General features: G+C 41.2%; 1 protein-coding gene across 1 annotated transcript in view; it reads left to right on the top strand.

Annotated features, from left to right (window-relative positions):
• LOC119175879 (RRP12-like protein) overlaps positions 1-15,965 on the top strand; it is a 101,432-nt gene that overhangs the window by 40,226 nt on the left and 45,241 nt on the right. Inside the window, exons 15-21 of the mRNA XM_037426898.2 lie at positions 3,077-3,186; positions 5,089-5,200; positions 5,275-5,429; positions 5,484-5,545; positions 5,659-5,752; positions 5,945-6,103; positions 11,662-11,742. Of these exons, the coding sequence (XP_037282795.2) occupies positions 3,077-3,186; positions 5,089-5,200; positions 5,275-5,429; positions 5,484-5,545; positions 5,659-5,752; positions 5,945-6,103; positions 11,662-11,742 (773 nt within the window). The remainder of the gene's footprint in view (positions 1-3,076; positions 3,187-5,088; positions 5,201-5,274; positions 5,430-5,483; positions 5,546-5,658; positions 5,753-5,944; positions 6,104-11,661; positions 11,743-15,965) is intronic.

A 15,965-nucleotide genomic window follows, 5' to 3' on the forward strand; every position in this document is an offset into this window, starting at 1 on the left:
ACTGTACATAGCCTTCATAGATTACGAGAAGGCGTTTGAGTCAGTAGAAATATCAGCAGTCATGCAGACTTTGTGGAATCAGGGCGTTGATGAAGTATATATGAACATCCTGGAAGAAATCTACAGGGGATGATCTGCTACCGTAGTGCTTCATAAAGAAAGCAACAGAATACCAATCAAGAAGGGTGTAAGGCAGGGGCACACAATCTCCCCAATGCTATTTACCGCATGCTTACAGGAGGTTTTCAGAAGCCTAGAATGGGAACAGTTAGGGATAAGAGTTAATGGAGAGTACCTTAGTAACCTGCGCTTTGCCGAGGACATTGCATTGCTGAGTAACTCAGGGGACAAATTGCAACTCATGATTACGGGGTTAGACAAGGAGAGCAGAAAGGTGGGTCTTAAAATGAATCTGCAGAATACTAAAGTAATGTACAACAACCTCAGAAAAAAGCAGCGCTTCGAGATAGGTAATAGTGCACTTCAAGTTGTAAAAGACTATGTCTACTTAGGGCAGGTAATAACCGAGGAGCCAAACCACGAGATTGAAGTAACTGGAAGAATAAGAATGGGGTGGAGCTCATTTGGCAAGCATTCTCAAATTATGGCTGGTAGATTGCCACTATCCCTTAAGAGGAAGGTATATGACAGCTGTATCTTGCCGGTACTTAGCTACGGAGCAGAAGCCTGGAGACTTACAAAGAGGGTTCAGCTTTAATTGAGGACGACGCAGCGAGCAATGTAAAGAAAAATGGTAGGTGTAACCTTAAGAGACAAGAAGAGAGCACAGTGGATTAGGGAAAAAACAGGGGTTGAGGATATCATAGTTGAAATCGAGAAGAGGAAATGGAAATAAGCCGGGCATTTAGCGCGTGGACAGGATAACCGCTGGTCATTAAGGGTAACTAACTGGATTCCCAGAGAAGGCAAGCGGGTTAAGGGGAGACAGAAGATTAGATTGGCAGATGAGATTAAGAAGTTTGCCGGTATAAATTGGCAGCAGCAAGCACAGGACTGGATTAACTGGCGGAACATGGGAGTGGCCTTTGTCCTGCAGTGGACGTAGGCAGGCTGATGATGATGATGATAGGTGTAGTGTCATTTCCACGTGTTGAATTGGGCAAGCAGGCCGATTTGGCAATGAATTTTGACCTCTTTTTGATGACAAATGCCTGAAATAGTATGCTTCACTCTATGGATGTCAATTCTTTTTAATATTAGCTGCATTACAGTAAAACCTCATCATACAGTACTCAGTAAACAAAAATTTAAAGAGAACTTTATTGCACAGTGCTGTTGTACAGATATTTTCCTGGCACCTGTAGGTCAATTTAAGAAGTCTACTAAAATTTTAGGCAATGTAGCATAACTGCACTAACACTCCCAGCAGCAAGTAAGTGCTACGTAGTTTTTACAGAAAAAGATAAACACAATGGACAGTTCTGGCCATTGTGCTTAGGAAGCAAATTCCCTTCTTTGCTTGAGGCAATACAGATATGGTGGCAGAGGGTACTAAATGTCTAACTTCTCTCAGTATGTGTGTGCATGTTTGTAGAGCGATCTGTTGGTGCGTGAAAATTTAAATGGGGTGCAGATTGACTTGAGTAATAAGTGCACTGCTTGTTGCATGCTGTATTTGCGAGTAGCCGTGCTGGAGCACTTGTATGCATACATTGACTACAGGACTGTCCTTGCAGCCAGGTTTCATGCCCAAGCTGCTTGTTTATTACCGTGAATTGCACGTATAAAATTCATTTCTTGATAAATTTTGATGAATATATATTTGTGTGGTAATTTTGATAGCAGCTATTTTACTAGGATAATGAATTATTTTTAAAATAAAAAAATCTTTCATGTGCTTTTTGGGTAGCAAGATTTTTTTAAAACTGAGTGTGTAAGTAAATTGTCATGTCACACATACAGTGCAATAAAAAAATTGGATGTTCTAAGCCCACTATAACGAAAGTTATTGATTGTTAAACATTCACAAGAGAAATTCCACTTTGAAATTGACCCACTCACGAATGTTCAAGATCCCATAATTTTTGGTCATATAGGTTTATAACATCCATTTTTGTGGCACTGCGCACATTTCTGATCGCAGATTATTGGGATACGCTGATTTACTTTGCAACACACTCAGATAAGAAAAAAATCTTGCTCCCTAAAAGGCACATGAAATATTTTTTATTTTAGAAACTACACATGATACTAGAAAAGTAATTGCAAATTTCAAGTTGGCTCACAAATGTGCTATTAGCATCAGATGGAACCTGAACAACTGCGAGCCTTTGAGATGGTATACATAGTGCACACTGCCTAGTTATCACTATTTACAGGTGTGCGCATCTTGTTCGGCAGCTTTGCGCATATATGCGAGCCTGCCAATGGAGATAAGTGGACTGCGCTGACTATATCATCGCAAAGGCTTGCCAGCACTGTTCGCGTTTCATTTGATGCTGATAGTACACGAAACCACACTACGTATGATACTGGAAAAGTACTTGTGAATTTGAAATTAGCACACAAATGTACATGAAGCAACCATGTTTCATACAAATTTGATTAAAAAAATGATGCTAAATTTTGCAGAGCAGTGTCCTCCTTAAAAGCGTGCAGCACACTAAATATGGCAATGTGCAACATGTATTACAGAGTAGATACATGTTTAGCACAGTAAGGTTGTCAGCAAAAAAGGCTCAGGCACCAATATGTGTCTGCCATTGTTCAACTTTTGCAGAAAGTTCAATAATTCTATGAGCAATGTATCTAGCTCTTTCTCAGCAACTAATTCAAAGAACTGCATATACAGGTTGTGTGAAGACAGTTATAACAGGACTCTGACCAAGATAAAAGCATCTAAAATGGTCAGCGTCTTGTCTTCATGTCTGTTTCTGACCAGACAAGTTTTCGTCCAACTATTTGATTTTGATTTCATAAACAGGTTGTGTCCATATACATGGATGTTGAACCTCAAGAGCATAGCACTATGTGTGTATATTCGATGAAATGTGTCGTGTCACATAGCAATCACTTTCCTTAATCGCAGTTTGGCTAAACTGTTTCATACATACAGGGGAAGCTTCGGACAAGCCTGAATCTCTTACCAAGGCTTACCAGATATTGGAAAAACAAATTTGGTCACTTTTGCCCGGCATCTGTACTAGTCCAGCAGACTGTATCGAGGTATGACATCTAAAGTCCTTGTCCTTTTTTGATGCAAGTTTTAAAAAACAAAAAAAAAAGCTGGCTGGGTTTGCATACATCATGTGTTCATTGTTGTGGTTAGTAAAAAAAAGTGCAAGAGGTGGTTAGGCTGAATTGTGGAATAATTTGTGTGAGCAGATCTGCTTGCATCAGCCATGGGAGCAGTGCAGACAGAGTTGCAGTGCGAGGCTGAAAGTCGTGTGCCTGGTAATAGAGTTCAACCGAGACCTGCAGCAGTCATCTTTGGTCTAGTCTTGGTTGTTTCAAGAAAGGGGATTTCTTATTTTGGGGTTGTTTGTATATAACGTCTGATAAAAACGGGGCCATTTTAAGAGTGGCTGCACATGCTGCAAGTTATTATGAGCTCTAAGCACTTCTTTTGAAGTGTAGCTGTCAGTGTTGACAAAGTAGACGGCGACGAATTTGCTTTAGTTATGCGTACCATGAAAAAACATGTTTAAGGGGGGACGCGGGGTCAGATCGCGAAAATCACGAAAAAAATCAATTTTTGAAAATCACTCATTTAGGCATCTGCAGTGCCTCTTCTATGTCGTACCAAACCGATTTGGCTGAAAACCAACTCTAAATGCCCGAAAAAAATAAGTTTGTCAGTGCGATCGGCGAGAAAGAGGCTCAAGATCGCACAAAAACACCGATGCTCACAAAGCAAGTGTTCATCTCTCGCAACACCAATCGCCGCCATCATGGTATCCTTCGAAACGTCGCCCTGTGTGTGATAGCCCTAGTGTGCTTGCCTGCAAGCATACACTTGGTCGGTCTTACGGAGTTCCCTGCCGGCCCGCATGGCCGTGATTGTCGCACTGTGCTGTATTGGGTAAATAAACCAGTGTTTGTTGACGACCTGCCTCGAGTGCCATCTCTGCGCCGTGTCGGAGAGTCGACGAACCAGGCCGTTGCGTCTTCGTGCATCACGGCGGGTGAGATTGTCGCGTCCCTTCCCGGCCGCTTTGTAAGGTAGCCTCTAGCAAAGCCATTTCCACAAGTTCCACAAGTAGCTTGCGCCACGCTGCTGGTATCAAAGTTATCGGGCACATGTAGCGATTTTGTTCCCCGTAATTGCTTTGCACACCCAAAGCTGGGTCATTGTTTTAAAAACGCACTATCATAAGACAAGTAAATAGGGGAAAATTAAGACTCCCTGCCAATGGGGTCACAGCAGCTTTGTGTCACGCTTTGACGCGCTGCTTCGTGGTGCTCTCGTGAGCACCATGTGAAGGCCGTTGGGTCGTGATGACATGGCAATGCCATTGACTGGAGGGGGGTTCATTGATGGCGAAAAGCGGCTTTTTCTTTACGTGTACCCATTATAGTAGGTGTTATCATTATCAGTGGCGACAGTGTGCTCAGTATTATTTCAAGCAGTGCAAACTACAGTACAAGAAGCAGACACAACGCTGTCCTGTAGTTTGCGCTGCTTTAAATATGGAACAATGCCAACTTGCCTAGTTATCGATGTGCTACACATTGTTCTGTCTTCTCATAGCGTACTGTGGCATGGTCTTAGTGACTCGGCTTTCTTCCTTGCAATCTGTTTTAATAAGCATTGACTTACACATGAAGGGCTGAGTGCTGCATACTACTACTGGCAAATTATTCTGGCTTTCTTAGTTCTACCAATGCCTTGCCTTTGTAAATGCCATGCACAGTATTGTGCAGTTTCGATTTACAACTGATGAAAACACTTTGGTCATACGAATCTGCCAGCTGCCAGCTTTCTTTTTCACAGGTTGTTCCATAGGAGTGTTAATAGTGTCACTGTTACATAATCTGGCATGCCCTCTGTCTTCAAGCATAACTGATTAGGTAACATACTATAAGCTTATTAAGGGATGTGCTCCACAATTTTTTTTTCTCTTGCAGTCCTTTCCCAAGATTGCCAAAACACTTGGCAACAACTTGAGTAATCGATCGGATCTGAGGCTTGACATCATGTCTGCTCTGCGGCGCCTCATCAGCAGCAACATCTTGAATGGTATGTAATTTGTGGGCCACGTCTTCACGTAAAATTATGACCAAAACTCTTTTCATCCTCTCTGCTTTCTCCAGATGACGGTGATCCAGAGATGTCTAGGTATGCAAAGAACTTTCTGCCGATCTTGTTCAACATCTACACAAGTGAGTCATCATCACAATGTGAGGAAGGAATCCGCCTAGCCGCTTTTGACACCATCAAGGCATTTGTTGAAATTGCAGATGGAAAGGTAATACGGGTCTTTCGAGTCGAAAGGATGCTAAAGTATCGTCTTTTGTTGCAGCTTTGTGATACGCTTTTCTGCACTGCATATGAAAAAGCGACAGATGATACTTCTCACAGCAAGTAAGTGTGCATCTTTTGGATAGAGAGAAAAGCTTCGGGGGGGAAAAAAGTGATAGTACTTTGTAGGTCATATGTATATACTTGTGCCACATACTATGACTTCATAATTACAGACATGCCATATTAGACCTGGCAAGATCCTTAGTCTGCAAAATTGGTCATGAGAATGTTGAACGTCTGTACAAGCTAGGCAAGGACAACATAGAGGTGAGAATCCGTTCAATGCCTTCTAGATCATTTTTCGATCTGCTATTTGCATCACAGCAAATAAGAAGTGGTAATGGATACGCTAGTTCCTTTAGTTGATTTTATAATGTAATTTTTTTGTACTTTATTCACCTTGTCACTGCCGCCTGCTTATTTTTGCATTTTTTGAATACTTGATATTTTGCATTGCAGAACTCTGACCATCGAGTACAAAAAAAGGCATACCGTGTCATTGAAGAAATTTGCCATTGCCCAACTACTGTTTGTAAGGAATTTATTGAAAGTCATGTCGGAGAACTTACTGAATGTCTCCAGGATAGCCTGCAGGGCATATGCATGGGATCAAGAGCGGTATGTGCATCTATTTGTCATCACTGGATGTTATGAAAGGAAAATATGGTGTTACTCTGATATATATGAGCCTTCATTTGCAGTAATACCAGGAAGTTTACGGTTATCTTCAGGCTCAACTTGGCTGTACCGAACCGTAGAAACTGTATTGCTGTGCAGTCAGTCTTCGTGAAGCATGGTTTTCTTGTACAATGTACTGGAAGCAAAAATACCGGCCGCGGTGGGTGCGTTTCGATGGAGCCACCGCAATGCTCAAGAACACGAAAATATAATTAATTCCATGAGCGACAGAACGCGTGCAGCCTGTTCCCGGTTTACGCCCATTAGCTACTAACTTATTTAGAAAAATGAGTTCTCATAGCATTTGGCATTTAAAAAAGCAATTGCACGTGAAATCTGCACATCGGTGTCTTGGTTATTTGCTAAGCCGTGGTGACAGAAAGCGTGTTCAAACTATTTTAAAAGGTATTAGACAGATTTAGTTGCACGTCTGCAGCAGCCGTACGGACGCAGCCCTTCCATTGCGAATCGTTGGCGGGCTGCGTCCATACGGCTGCTGAGGACGCGCTACTAAATCTGTCTATTAACAGACTTAGAAACAAAGAACGCTGCCAGCTCTGCATTTCCTTAGAGTGTGGTGCCAGTAGCTGCCTCAATTTTCTTTTAAACAGCGGAACGTGGAGTGACCCTCTGAGTCTCCTGCCAAAGGTGCAGCTGCTGTTTTTCATTTTTTTATTCATTCCACATCACGACTTATACAGGAAGGGGTCACGTTTCCGTGTGCTTCTGAAGGGCAGTTTTTTAATTGAAAGTGTAGGAGCGATGCATTGTAGCAAACACGCTTAAGCTCCTTTAGAGATCTGTGTACTGCCAGCGGGTAATGGTGTATATAAATCGCTAATTATTACACTAGCACATGCATTGTGCATGGTTGAGTTGTCTAGCCCAGCGCACTTTGGAGCGAGCGGTGACTGGTTCAAATCCGGTTGGGTGCATAGGTATTGTTTTCTTCTTATAAATTTTTTTGTGCAATAATAATTTTGTGTAGTGACGTTAGAGATTTGGCGCTTCTCTTGTTCGCCGTGGTGGTTCAGTGGCTGCGGTGCTTGGCGGCTGACCTGAAAGTGGCGGCAGGTTCGATACCGGCCGCAGTGGGTGCATTTCAATGGAGGTGAAATGGTAGAAGCCCGTCAATGTATCTTATTAAAGGACACCAGATATCATATACAACACTACAGCCACCGCATTCCTCAAGAACAGCACAAAATTATGATTAATACACATAAGACTACTTTAAACATAAAAAAATATTCAGGGAGAAAAACATCTGTCAGAATTACAGTATACTCTCGTTAAGATGAACTCTGTCAAGACGAATTCTCACTTAAGACGAATAACATGGGAGTGTTTGTTTTGTTTCTCGTAGACTCAATGCAAAAAAACTGTTACTCGCTGTTATTCATGGCACATTCACAATAAACATTTAGTCGAATTTCAACAGTTTATTTATTTGTCTATGTATTTTTTATTTATTTTTTTATTTATTTGAATACTTTCCCTGCCCGAAGGCTTTACAGAAAGGAGTGGGGGTTATACAACAAAAAGTAAGCGAAATGTTACAATTGCTGCAAAATGGAGAGCTTGAAGTTTGCAGGGTCGATGAGGGATGCGGTGGCAGCGGAAAGGCAGTTCCAGTCTTTGCTTGTTCTGGGAATGAAGGAATCACTGTAGTGGTTTGTTCGGCAATATGGCACACCTACTTTAAAGCAATGATCGAAACGAGGTGAAATGTAAGAGGGGGAAGAGAGAAGGCTCTCTTTCAAAGATGGATTGTAATGATAAATTTTATGAAAAAGAGAAAGGCGAGAGCATTTTCGACAGAACGATAAGTCGGTTAGGTTCAGAGTTTTTTTTCATGGCTGTGACGCTAGCATGACGGGAATAATTGCACAAAATGAAACCGGCTGCGCGGTTTTGAACGGCTTCTAGAGTGAGAGTTAGGGTTACTTGACCGGGATCCCAGATGGCGCATACGTATTCCAGTTTAGAGCGTACTAACGTTTTGTAAAGGTTTAGTTTCACTGATATGGGTACGGAAGAAAAGTTTCGTCGCAAATATCCGAGCATGCGGTTAGCATTATTAGTGACGTATTCGACGTGTTTCTGTCAGGATAGATTGTTAGTAATGTTAAGCCCAAGATATTTATATGAGTGCACTGAGGATAAGGGAGCATCATTAAGAAGATACATGCAAGTGTTAGAAGCTGAATTTTTTCGAGATACATGCATGCTTTTACATTTTGTTGAATTAAGTTTCATCCGCCAGTCACGACACCAAAGAGACACGTTATCTAGGTCATTCTGAAGTCTGATAGAATCAGTTGGGTTAGTGATTTTGGAATACAGCACACAATCATCAGCAAATAATTTAATGGTTGAAAACTTAACACAGTTAGGAAGGTCGTTTATATAAATAAAAAATAACAATGGACCTAACACAGAGCCCTGCGGCACCCCTGATGTTACGGCAGAGGTATTGGAAGAACAGTTGTTAGCAGTGACATATTGCGACCTGTTAGAGAGAAAGGACATAATCCAGCCAAGCACATTAGGGTCAAGGTTTAATTGATTTATTTTAACGAGGAGAAGTTGATGAGAAACGGTATCGAACGCCTTATGAAAATCAAGAAAAATGCAATGAGTGTCGTAACCTTCGTCAGAATTGGCAAAGAGATCGTTAGTGAAGGATACTAGTTGGGTTTCGCATGAAAATGTTCTCCTGAAGCCGTGTTGGGAAGGATGAAAAAAGGAATTTGTTTCAAGGAAGTCCATTAAATGAAAGAAAATAATATGTTCGAGTAGCTTACAGGAAATGCTTGTGAGAGATATTGGTCGATAGTTTTCTGGAAGATGCGGGTTACCTGACTTATAAGCGAGAACCACCTTTCCGGAATTCCAATCAGCAGGTAGCGATGAACACTGTAATGTCTAATAAAAAAGCTTTGCAATGACAATGGATGAATACACTTCTGTTAATTTCAACATTTTAGAGCAAATTTCATCGGGGCCTGCAGAAGAAGACATTTTTAAACCCTGAATTAGCCTAGTTAAGCCCACCCAGCCAACAAAAATAGGTTCCATGGGCGGAAAATCGGCATGGGGTACATGGGGATATAATGAAGGGGCTGTTGTTAGAAACACTGAAGAAAAAGCATTATTTAGAACCGTGCAGCATTGGTCACGTGGTACAACCAGGTCAGAACATGTTAATTGAATATTAGATCGAGATTCACCTCTCATTATGCTCCAAAATTTGCGGGGATTAGTCTGAAGAAGAGCAGGCAGTGTGGAATTAAAAAATGTTGTTTTTGCGTTGCTAACAGCGTCGTTATATTCCTTGTTTATGCCATTGTACTCAGGCCAACGGCTGGGGAGGTTAGAACGTTTAGCGCTTCGGAACAGACGCTTTTTGTTGCGGAGTCGGCGTAAAGTGGAATTAGACCAAGGAGAGCGAGGTTTAGTGCAAATCCTTCTGGTGGGTACATGTTCGTTGAGCAAAGATAATAATTTGTTTTTGAAAAGCAACCAGTTAACATTGACAGATCGTTCTTCATAGTTAGTTATGAATTCCTCGGTAAAACGTTCCATTTCTGCTGTAATTAGTGCCGTGTTGGCACGCGAATAATCCCTAATAATTTTGAAAACCTTAGATCTCGAGGGGCGGTGAGCTTGCGCGGTGAAATGTAGTAACATGTGATCACTTAGTCCATCGAGATAAGTTATCGAAGAAACGAGATCAGGTGAAGTTGTAAGTACGAGGTCTAGAGTGTTAGAACAGGTTGATGTTGACCGTGTGGGCTCAAGAACAAGCTGAGTGAGGTTAAAGTCTGTACACAAATTCAAAAATTCTATATTTTCTGGTAAGTTTTGTTTTACGCTAATGGAGTCTGCACGCCATACAATACCGGGAAAATTGAAATCTCGCATAAGGATCAATGGGGAATTGGGATAGCGTACAATCAGCAGATTCAGAACATCATGAAGTTCAGAACAAAAGGAGGGGGAAGGAGCTGGGGATCAATAACATACACACAAAATATAGTCACGACAGGAAAAAATGATTCGCACACATACTATTTCTAAGGATGACCTGATCGGAACCACAGAGGAATTAAACGCTTCATTGACAGCAACGAGCACGCCCCCACCGATACGGACGTCACGGTCATGACGATATGTCCTGTACGCCTTATCGCATTCAAATATTTCACTACTTTTTATTTTTGCTGAGAGCCACGTTTCTGTTAATACGATAATATCGGCTGAGCAAGAATCGATGGCTGAAGAGAGGGTGGCACGCTTATTCATGACGCTTCGAATGTTGGTGAAAAGAAACGATACATTGCTTAGATTGGATTCGGGAAGAGATTGCTAGGATGATTCCGGAGAGGGACTGCTCGCGGAAGCACCGCCACTATCAGGAGGCTGTGTACCTCGAGGAACGCCTGTCTGACGGGAGCTATCAAGCACGTGAACGCTGTTGGTTATTGCGCAGTATCCATATTGCTTCTTATTCATCACAAGTTTGTTGTATCGCAGCGAGAAAGATTGCCCGTTTGCTTTTCCGAATTCGATAAGCTTTTTCCTGCAATACCGAGTAGCTTGGCAGAAGTCTTCACTCAAAGAAAAATCTGTATTTCTCCTATATCCATCATCATATCCCCATATCCATCATAAGTTCTCCCATATCCATCAATCACATCTGTTGTGATGAATTTTTTGCTGCACTTGGTGCCACTGCATTATTATTACATTCTGCCTTTGCAACTAACTACACATCAAGTTCATGCCTCCCCGTATTTTTGCTGTGCAAGCATACCAAGCAACTAATGTTGACATCCATATTGTGCATCTTCCACCATACAGGTTAGAGGGATGTGGTTTCTGAACCTGCTTCCTGCTGTGGAATTTATATTCTTATCTTTCTCCCTTTTATCTGAAATGTCAAGCTAGTTTGTTGGGGAGCTAATTATTTACTATATTCTGCACTCAAACCTCATTATAGTAACTAAGTTGCATCTTACATGAAAATAAGTTCGTTATATCCAAAAATACTTTATAAAGATTTTTAACATTATATCTATTGTAAAACTATTTTTAATTTATTTTATTATAACCAATATTTCATTATATTTGGGTTCATTATTTGAGGTTTGAGTGTATTTACAACCAAACTTCTACTTGCACTCTTTGGAGCAGCACTTAAGTAGAAAAGCTTTTATTATGTAGTGAATTCGGCCTATTATTTCAAGCAGTTGAAAATGCTCTGAGCACTTTAAGACACTAAACAGAAAGCTGTTTAGTGTACATATGGAAAAGCGATTAGCCCCTCCACATGTATTCATCCGCGCCATGTCGTCTGCTCACCGTCTTCACGGTGTCTGCTCGCCGAATTGTTTATGCACACTCATTGCAGATAAGGCTAGTTATTAACCTAAATTTGTTCATTTGTTCATCGCAGCTTAGCTAGTTTGCTGAATTGCTTGTTTTTTACGCAGCCCCGCCTTCGTTGTTTGGTCCTTGTGCTTGCTAAGCTGAGTGTGGAGCACAAGTCTTTTGCGTGGAAAGCTCTTAATGAGGTAAGTCTTCTGTATAATTTTGAGTTTCTTCATGGAGAGAGATGCATTCTGTTCTCCTGAAGTGAATTTCTTGCTTTTCAGTGTGTCATATTAATACACACAAGACTACTTTTAACAAAAAAAAAATTTGGTGAGAAAAACATTCTTTAAGAATTACGGTAGACTCCCGTTAAGACAAACTCTATTAAGACGAATTCTCGCTAAAGATGAAAAACATGGGAGTGTTTGTTTGGTTTTTCGTAGACTCAATGCAAAAAAAAATCTGCTCAAGAAGAACCATATAACAGGCCTCTTCTGTTAAGACGAACTCTTGACCAATAACAATGGGAACTCTGCGCAATGAACACTATAGTCTCGCTTTCTCTCTCCACGTCACTGTTTGCTTTCGATAAATAGTGACGTGCAGGCAGCAAGCGAGGTAAATCGAAAAGAAAGGTCAGTGCATAAAGCTGGTATCTCTCACATCCCTAGCCTGTTGGTGGAAAAAGGGCTGGCTTTATCACCAAAGAAAGCAACAAAAAGTGTTCGTCTTTTCGTATTCTCGTGTCCTTCAGTTCACCAACTGAGAAAGTGTAGAATAAGAGAACACAAGAGCTTGGCTAGAGGGGAAAATGCAAGGGAAGGGGGCAAAAAAAGCCATATAAAAGTTAAAACGAGAACAAAGATTGTGAAATATAATCACATGAAACCGAAACAACATATGTTTAACTAGCACTCGCATCAGAAGAGTTGGATGCATTGTTATTGCCATCACACAATAGCACCTGAGTGCATGTTGTGGTCAGTTTGCATTGTTTTGCATAGTGCAGCAAATTGTGACATGTCATTTTTATTATGAAAATGCACTACAAAAGAAGGTCATTTTTCATACTAAATATAGCTGCATCGTGTCTTTTTTTTGTGTGTCGAGGCTTGTGATTGTGAGTAGCTTAAATGTAGATTTTAAGGTACATGTTGGTCAAGAAAAGTTACTGTGGTCTGGAAATAAGAAATTATTTGAACCTCAAAGAAAAGCTTGCAGACTTTCATAAGCTCCCTGTCCTTCTTCTTTCAATCCTCCTTTTTCATAAGCAACTTGGCAAGGTAACGGTATGCAATGGAGGCATATCCAAAAGTGATAGCAAAGTCAGTAAAACAGCCTATCGGAAGGTGAACAACCAGAAGAATAAATTTTCCATTTTTTGAAAAAAGTTGTGCTTGGCTCTCCTTTTTTATCTTTTTCAAATTGTCAGAATATGGTCGTGCCTCAGTCTTATTGTTAAATTGTGGTAGCAATTTATTCATGAGCATATCAGTGTTTTCAAGCAACATATTTGGACGTACTTGGCATGTTAGCGTTTGGTTTTTGGGGACACTTCTGATAGGACGAGCTCCTGATAAGACAAACAAATTATCGTGATCCCTTCGAGTTCGCCTGAAAGGGAGTCTTCTGTAATATGGCATACATACCATGTAGCACTGGCTATAAATTTTACCAATAATTTTTTATTGAAATGTAGCAGCCTGACACTCATCATACAAGACCTCCAGAATAAAACTATGTTAGCGATTTATTTGCCAGCTGTTGTTTTCATTGTGAAATACATTTGGGTGGCTCTGCAAAAAAAGCATTATTTTCGGTATTGGGCATATATGCAGCATTATGGGTTGTACAGTGGAGGAAAGCTGAGATTGTTTTGAAGTCAAAAGATATGAATTGGGTCTGCTTTGTTCCTATGTATAATAAGAGCAGTTAGCGATAGCACTTTTTTAAAAAGCACTGTTTAGCTTTGGCTGGCAATACTTCTAATGACTAGCAGAAGCAAAAATTCATAAAGCAAAGATCTTAACTTGGCCTGATTGTTGAAGCTATCTCACTAGCTTACAGGGGCACTAAAGGGAAAGGTGTAATCGATGTGCATTGTTGAAAAAGCACTACCGAAACCTCGCAGTGTGTTTTGTGCCAAGAAAGTGCTTACTTTGATAGACAATTTTTCTTTTAATTATTCGCATATTGTTGGTGCACTTCAAACCACCTGCAAGCCCACCATTTACTGCCCAACAGCCTATGCTGCAGCAAAGCACACGCAGCAGTACAGCCGAGTTAAAGTGAAAATAGAACTTGCATTGTTCTGTAGGATAACTTGAAGAAGTTAATGTTTCTATACAATTTCTATACAAAAATTGGCATGGTACGCAAACAAAAGTTGGTGGCTTTATAGTAAGTAGCTGGCTGTGTGTCAAGATCCAAGCGCAGGTAACAAATTAATTTTTTATATGATTCATTGTAAAATTCCGTAGAGCTAACGGCAACTGCATGGAGAATGAAAGCTGAGGTAATTAATCTATAAAATATTTAATCGGAGAAATGCAGCAGTGTTTAGCTGTTGCTGGTTATACTCCTATGTCTATCTGAAGCAAAAATTTACAAAGCCAAGCTCCTAATGTGGCTTGACTGTTAAGCTGCTTAGTTAGTCAAGGATGATGTAATCAAATTAAGAAATTTGTTTTAGCCTGTAGGGGCACTAAAGGGCACCGTAAAGTGATGGGTTCTGTGTCCGGGGAAAGCCACAAGGTTCGCATGTTCTGAAGTCCAATTTATTTTTGTTCTCTATTTCACTGCAGTGTAGAACAAGATCTGAAGTTCAATATAAAAAAGTTGTGAGGAAGTGCACTATTCCCATTGCTACTTTCTTCTCTGAAAGAGGAGTTTTGGCAGAGTCTATGTATTTTATTGCTAGAGTGTATATGAATTATTATGTTTCGGACCATTTAGGAATTGGATTTAAGAAGATTAAGTAGAGCGATGTGGCTTTCATGTAATTTGAAGTTTGTTTATAGCTTATGTGGTGGAGCAGTTAGCACTCTCATGTGTCCCAACATTCAGCAGAAATTAAACAAAATAATTGTACCTTCTAAAGGGCCTGTTCGGTACATAAGTGGGAAAAGGCTTTGAGGAGGTGAATAACAAATTTATCTTGAGGGAACTGGGAACATCCCGTGAATTCTTGGTCATACAGTCAATGACCGATAATTCAGACTCCACGGGAAAGGTACATAAGTCCGAATTATCGAATGTCTGAAAAAAACGAATGCACCAGAAAAAAAAGAATGCTTTTATTGACGCTTCAGGTGGCAGGAAAGAGCTGTCAATGCGTTGCTGCAGGCTCTTGCACTTACGTGCAACGAAGTCGGTCTGTGTTTCTGCCAGCGTGGTATGCTTGCTGGGGGGCCACAGGTAGGACGACAAAAGAATTGCGAGGGCTTGAGACAGGTCTGCATGAGACTGCTCCGGAGCACATCGTGCATGATCATCAGAGTCAGAATCACTTTTTGGCAGTTGCAAAACTTGATCCATTATGTCATCGTCGTTCAATTCGGCATACGACGACACAGCACTGTCGATGTTTGCAAAGTCTTCAAACGTAACTGCATCAGGAATCGGCACACCGAAGCCTTGCAGGCCGTCAATAAAGTCTGCACTTGAGGTCGTTGCGCTGGGCGGCAGGTCGGGCTCTTCAGTTGCAGTGTCGGATCCTTGAACACTTGGGCAACTTCGACTTGCGGGCGACCACTGAGCACTTGTTGAATGATGGCAGCTTTCCTTGCCATGGTCGGCGTTGTGCATGTCTGCTGCGTTTCATCGTCATAGGTGCTGGCTGTGAAGGAACCACTGGTGCCATTTCATGCAAGCCTTTTGGGACAGCAGAGTGCAAAATAAAGCAGGTCTCAACACAAAACTGAATGTGTGCAGAAGCAGATTGCAGTACCACAGATACATACGACAGAATGGGGGCGATAGCAATACAGTGCTATAACAGCGTGAGTATAGTGGCTAGAAAGGTTTTCCTAGTGTTGTGAACGAGGCGGCAAAGCTGAGTTTCTAATACAGCCTCCAGAGGGCAGAACCGCTCACTGGCGTGCGGCATTTATGCGTCCGAGTACGCGCGCTCAGGCATTTCTCGTTTTAAACAAGCTTTGTGGTAACGGTACAAAGTCGCAGGGCTCGTCACACAGGGCGCCGATAAATTGTACATAAAAGGAAAAAAAAGTTATCTTCAGAGTATGCTGCCAGGTTATCTTCATCTGAACAGCACATACAAGCGGGATATGTAGCACGCATGGAACAAAGATGTGGGAGATTCGGGGCTTCAGTCCTAGTTTATTAACATTCTTTTTCACACAGTTGCGTTTGAGTATAAAAACATCAATATCCATATATATTTATAGCTGTTGCATAAAAA

This window comes from Rhipicephalus microplus, chromosome X, assembly GCF_043290135.1.
Source record: "Rhipicephalus microplus isolate Deutch F79 chromosome X, USDA_Rmic, whole genome shotgun sequence".
In the NCBI taxonomy this organism is placed as follows: Eukaryota; Metazoa; Arthropoda; class Arachnida; order Ixodida; family Ixodidae; genus Rhipicephalus; species Rhipicephalus microplus.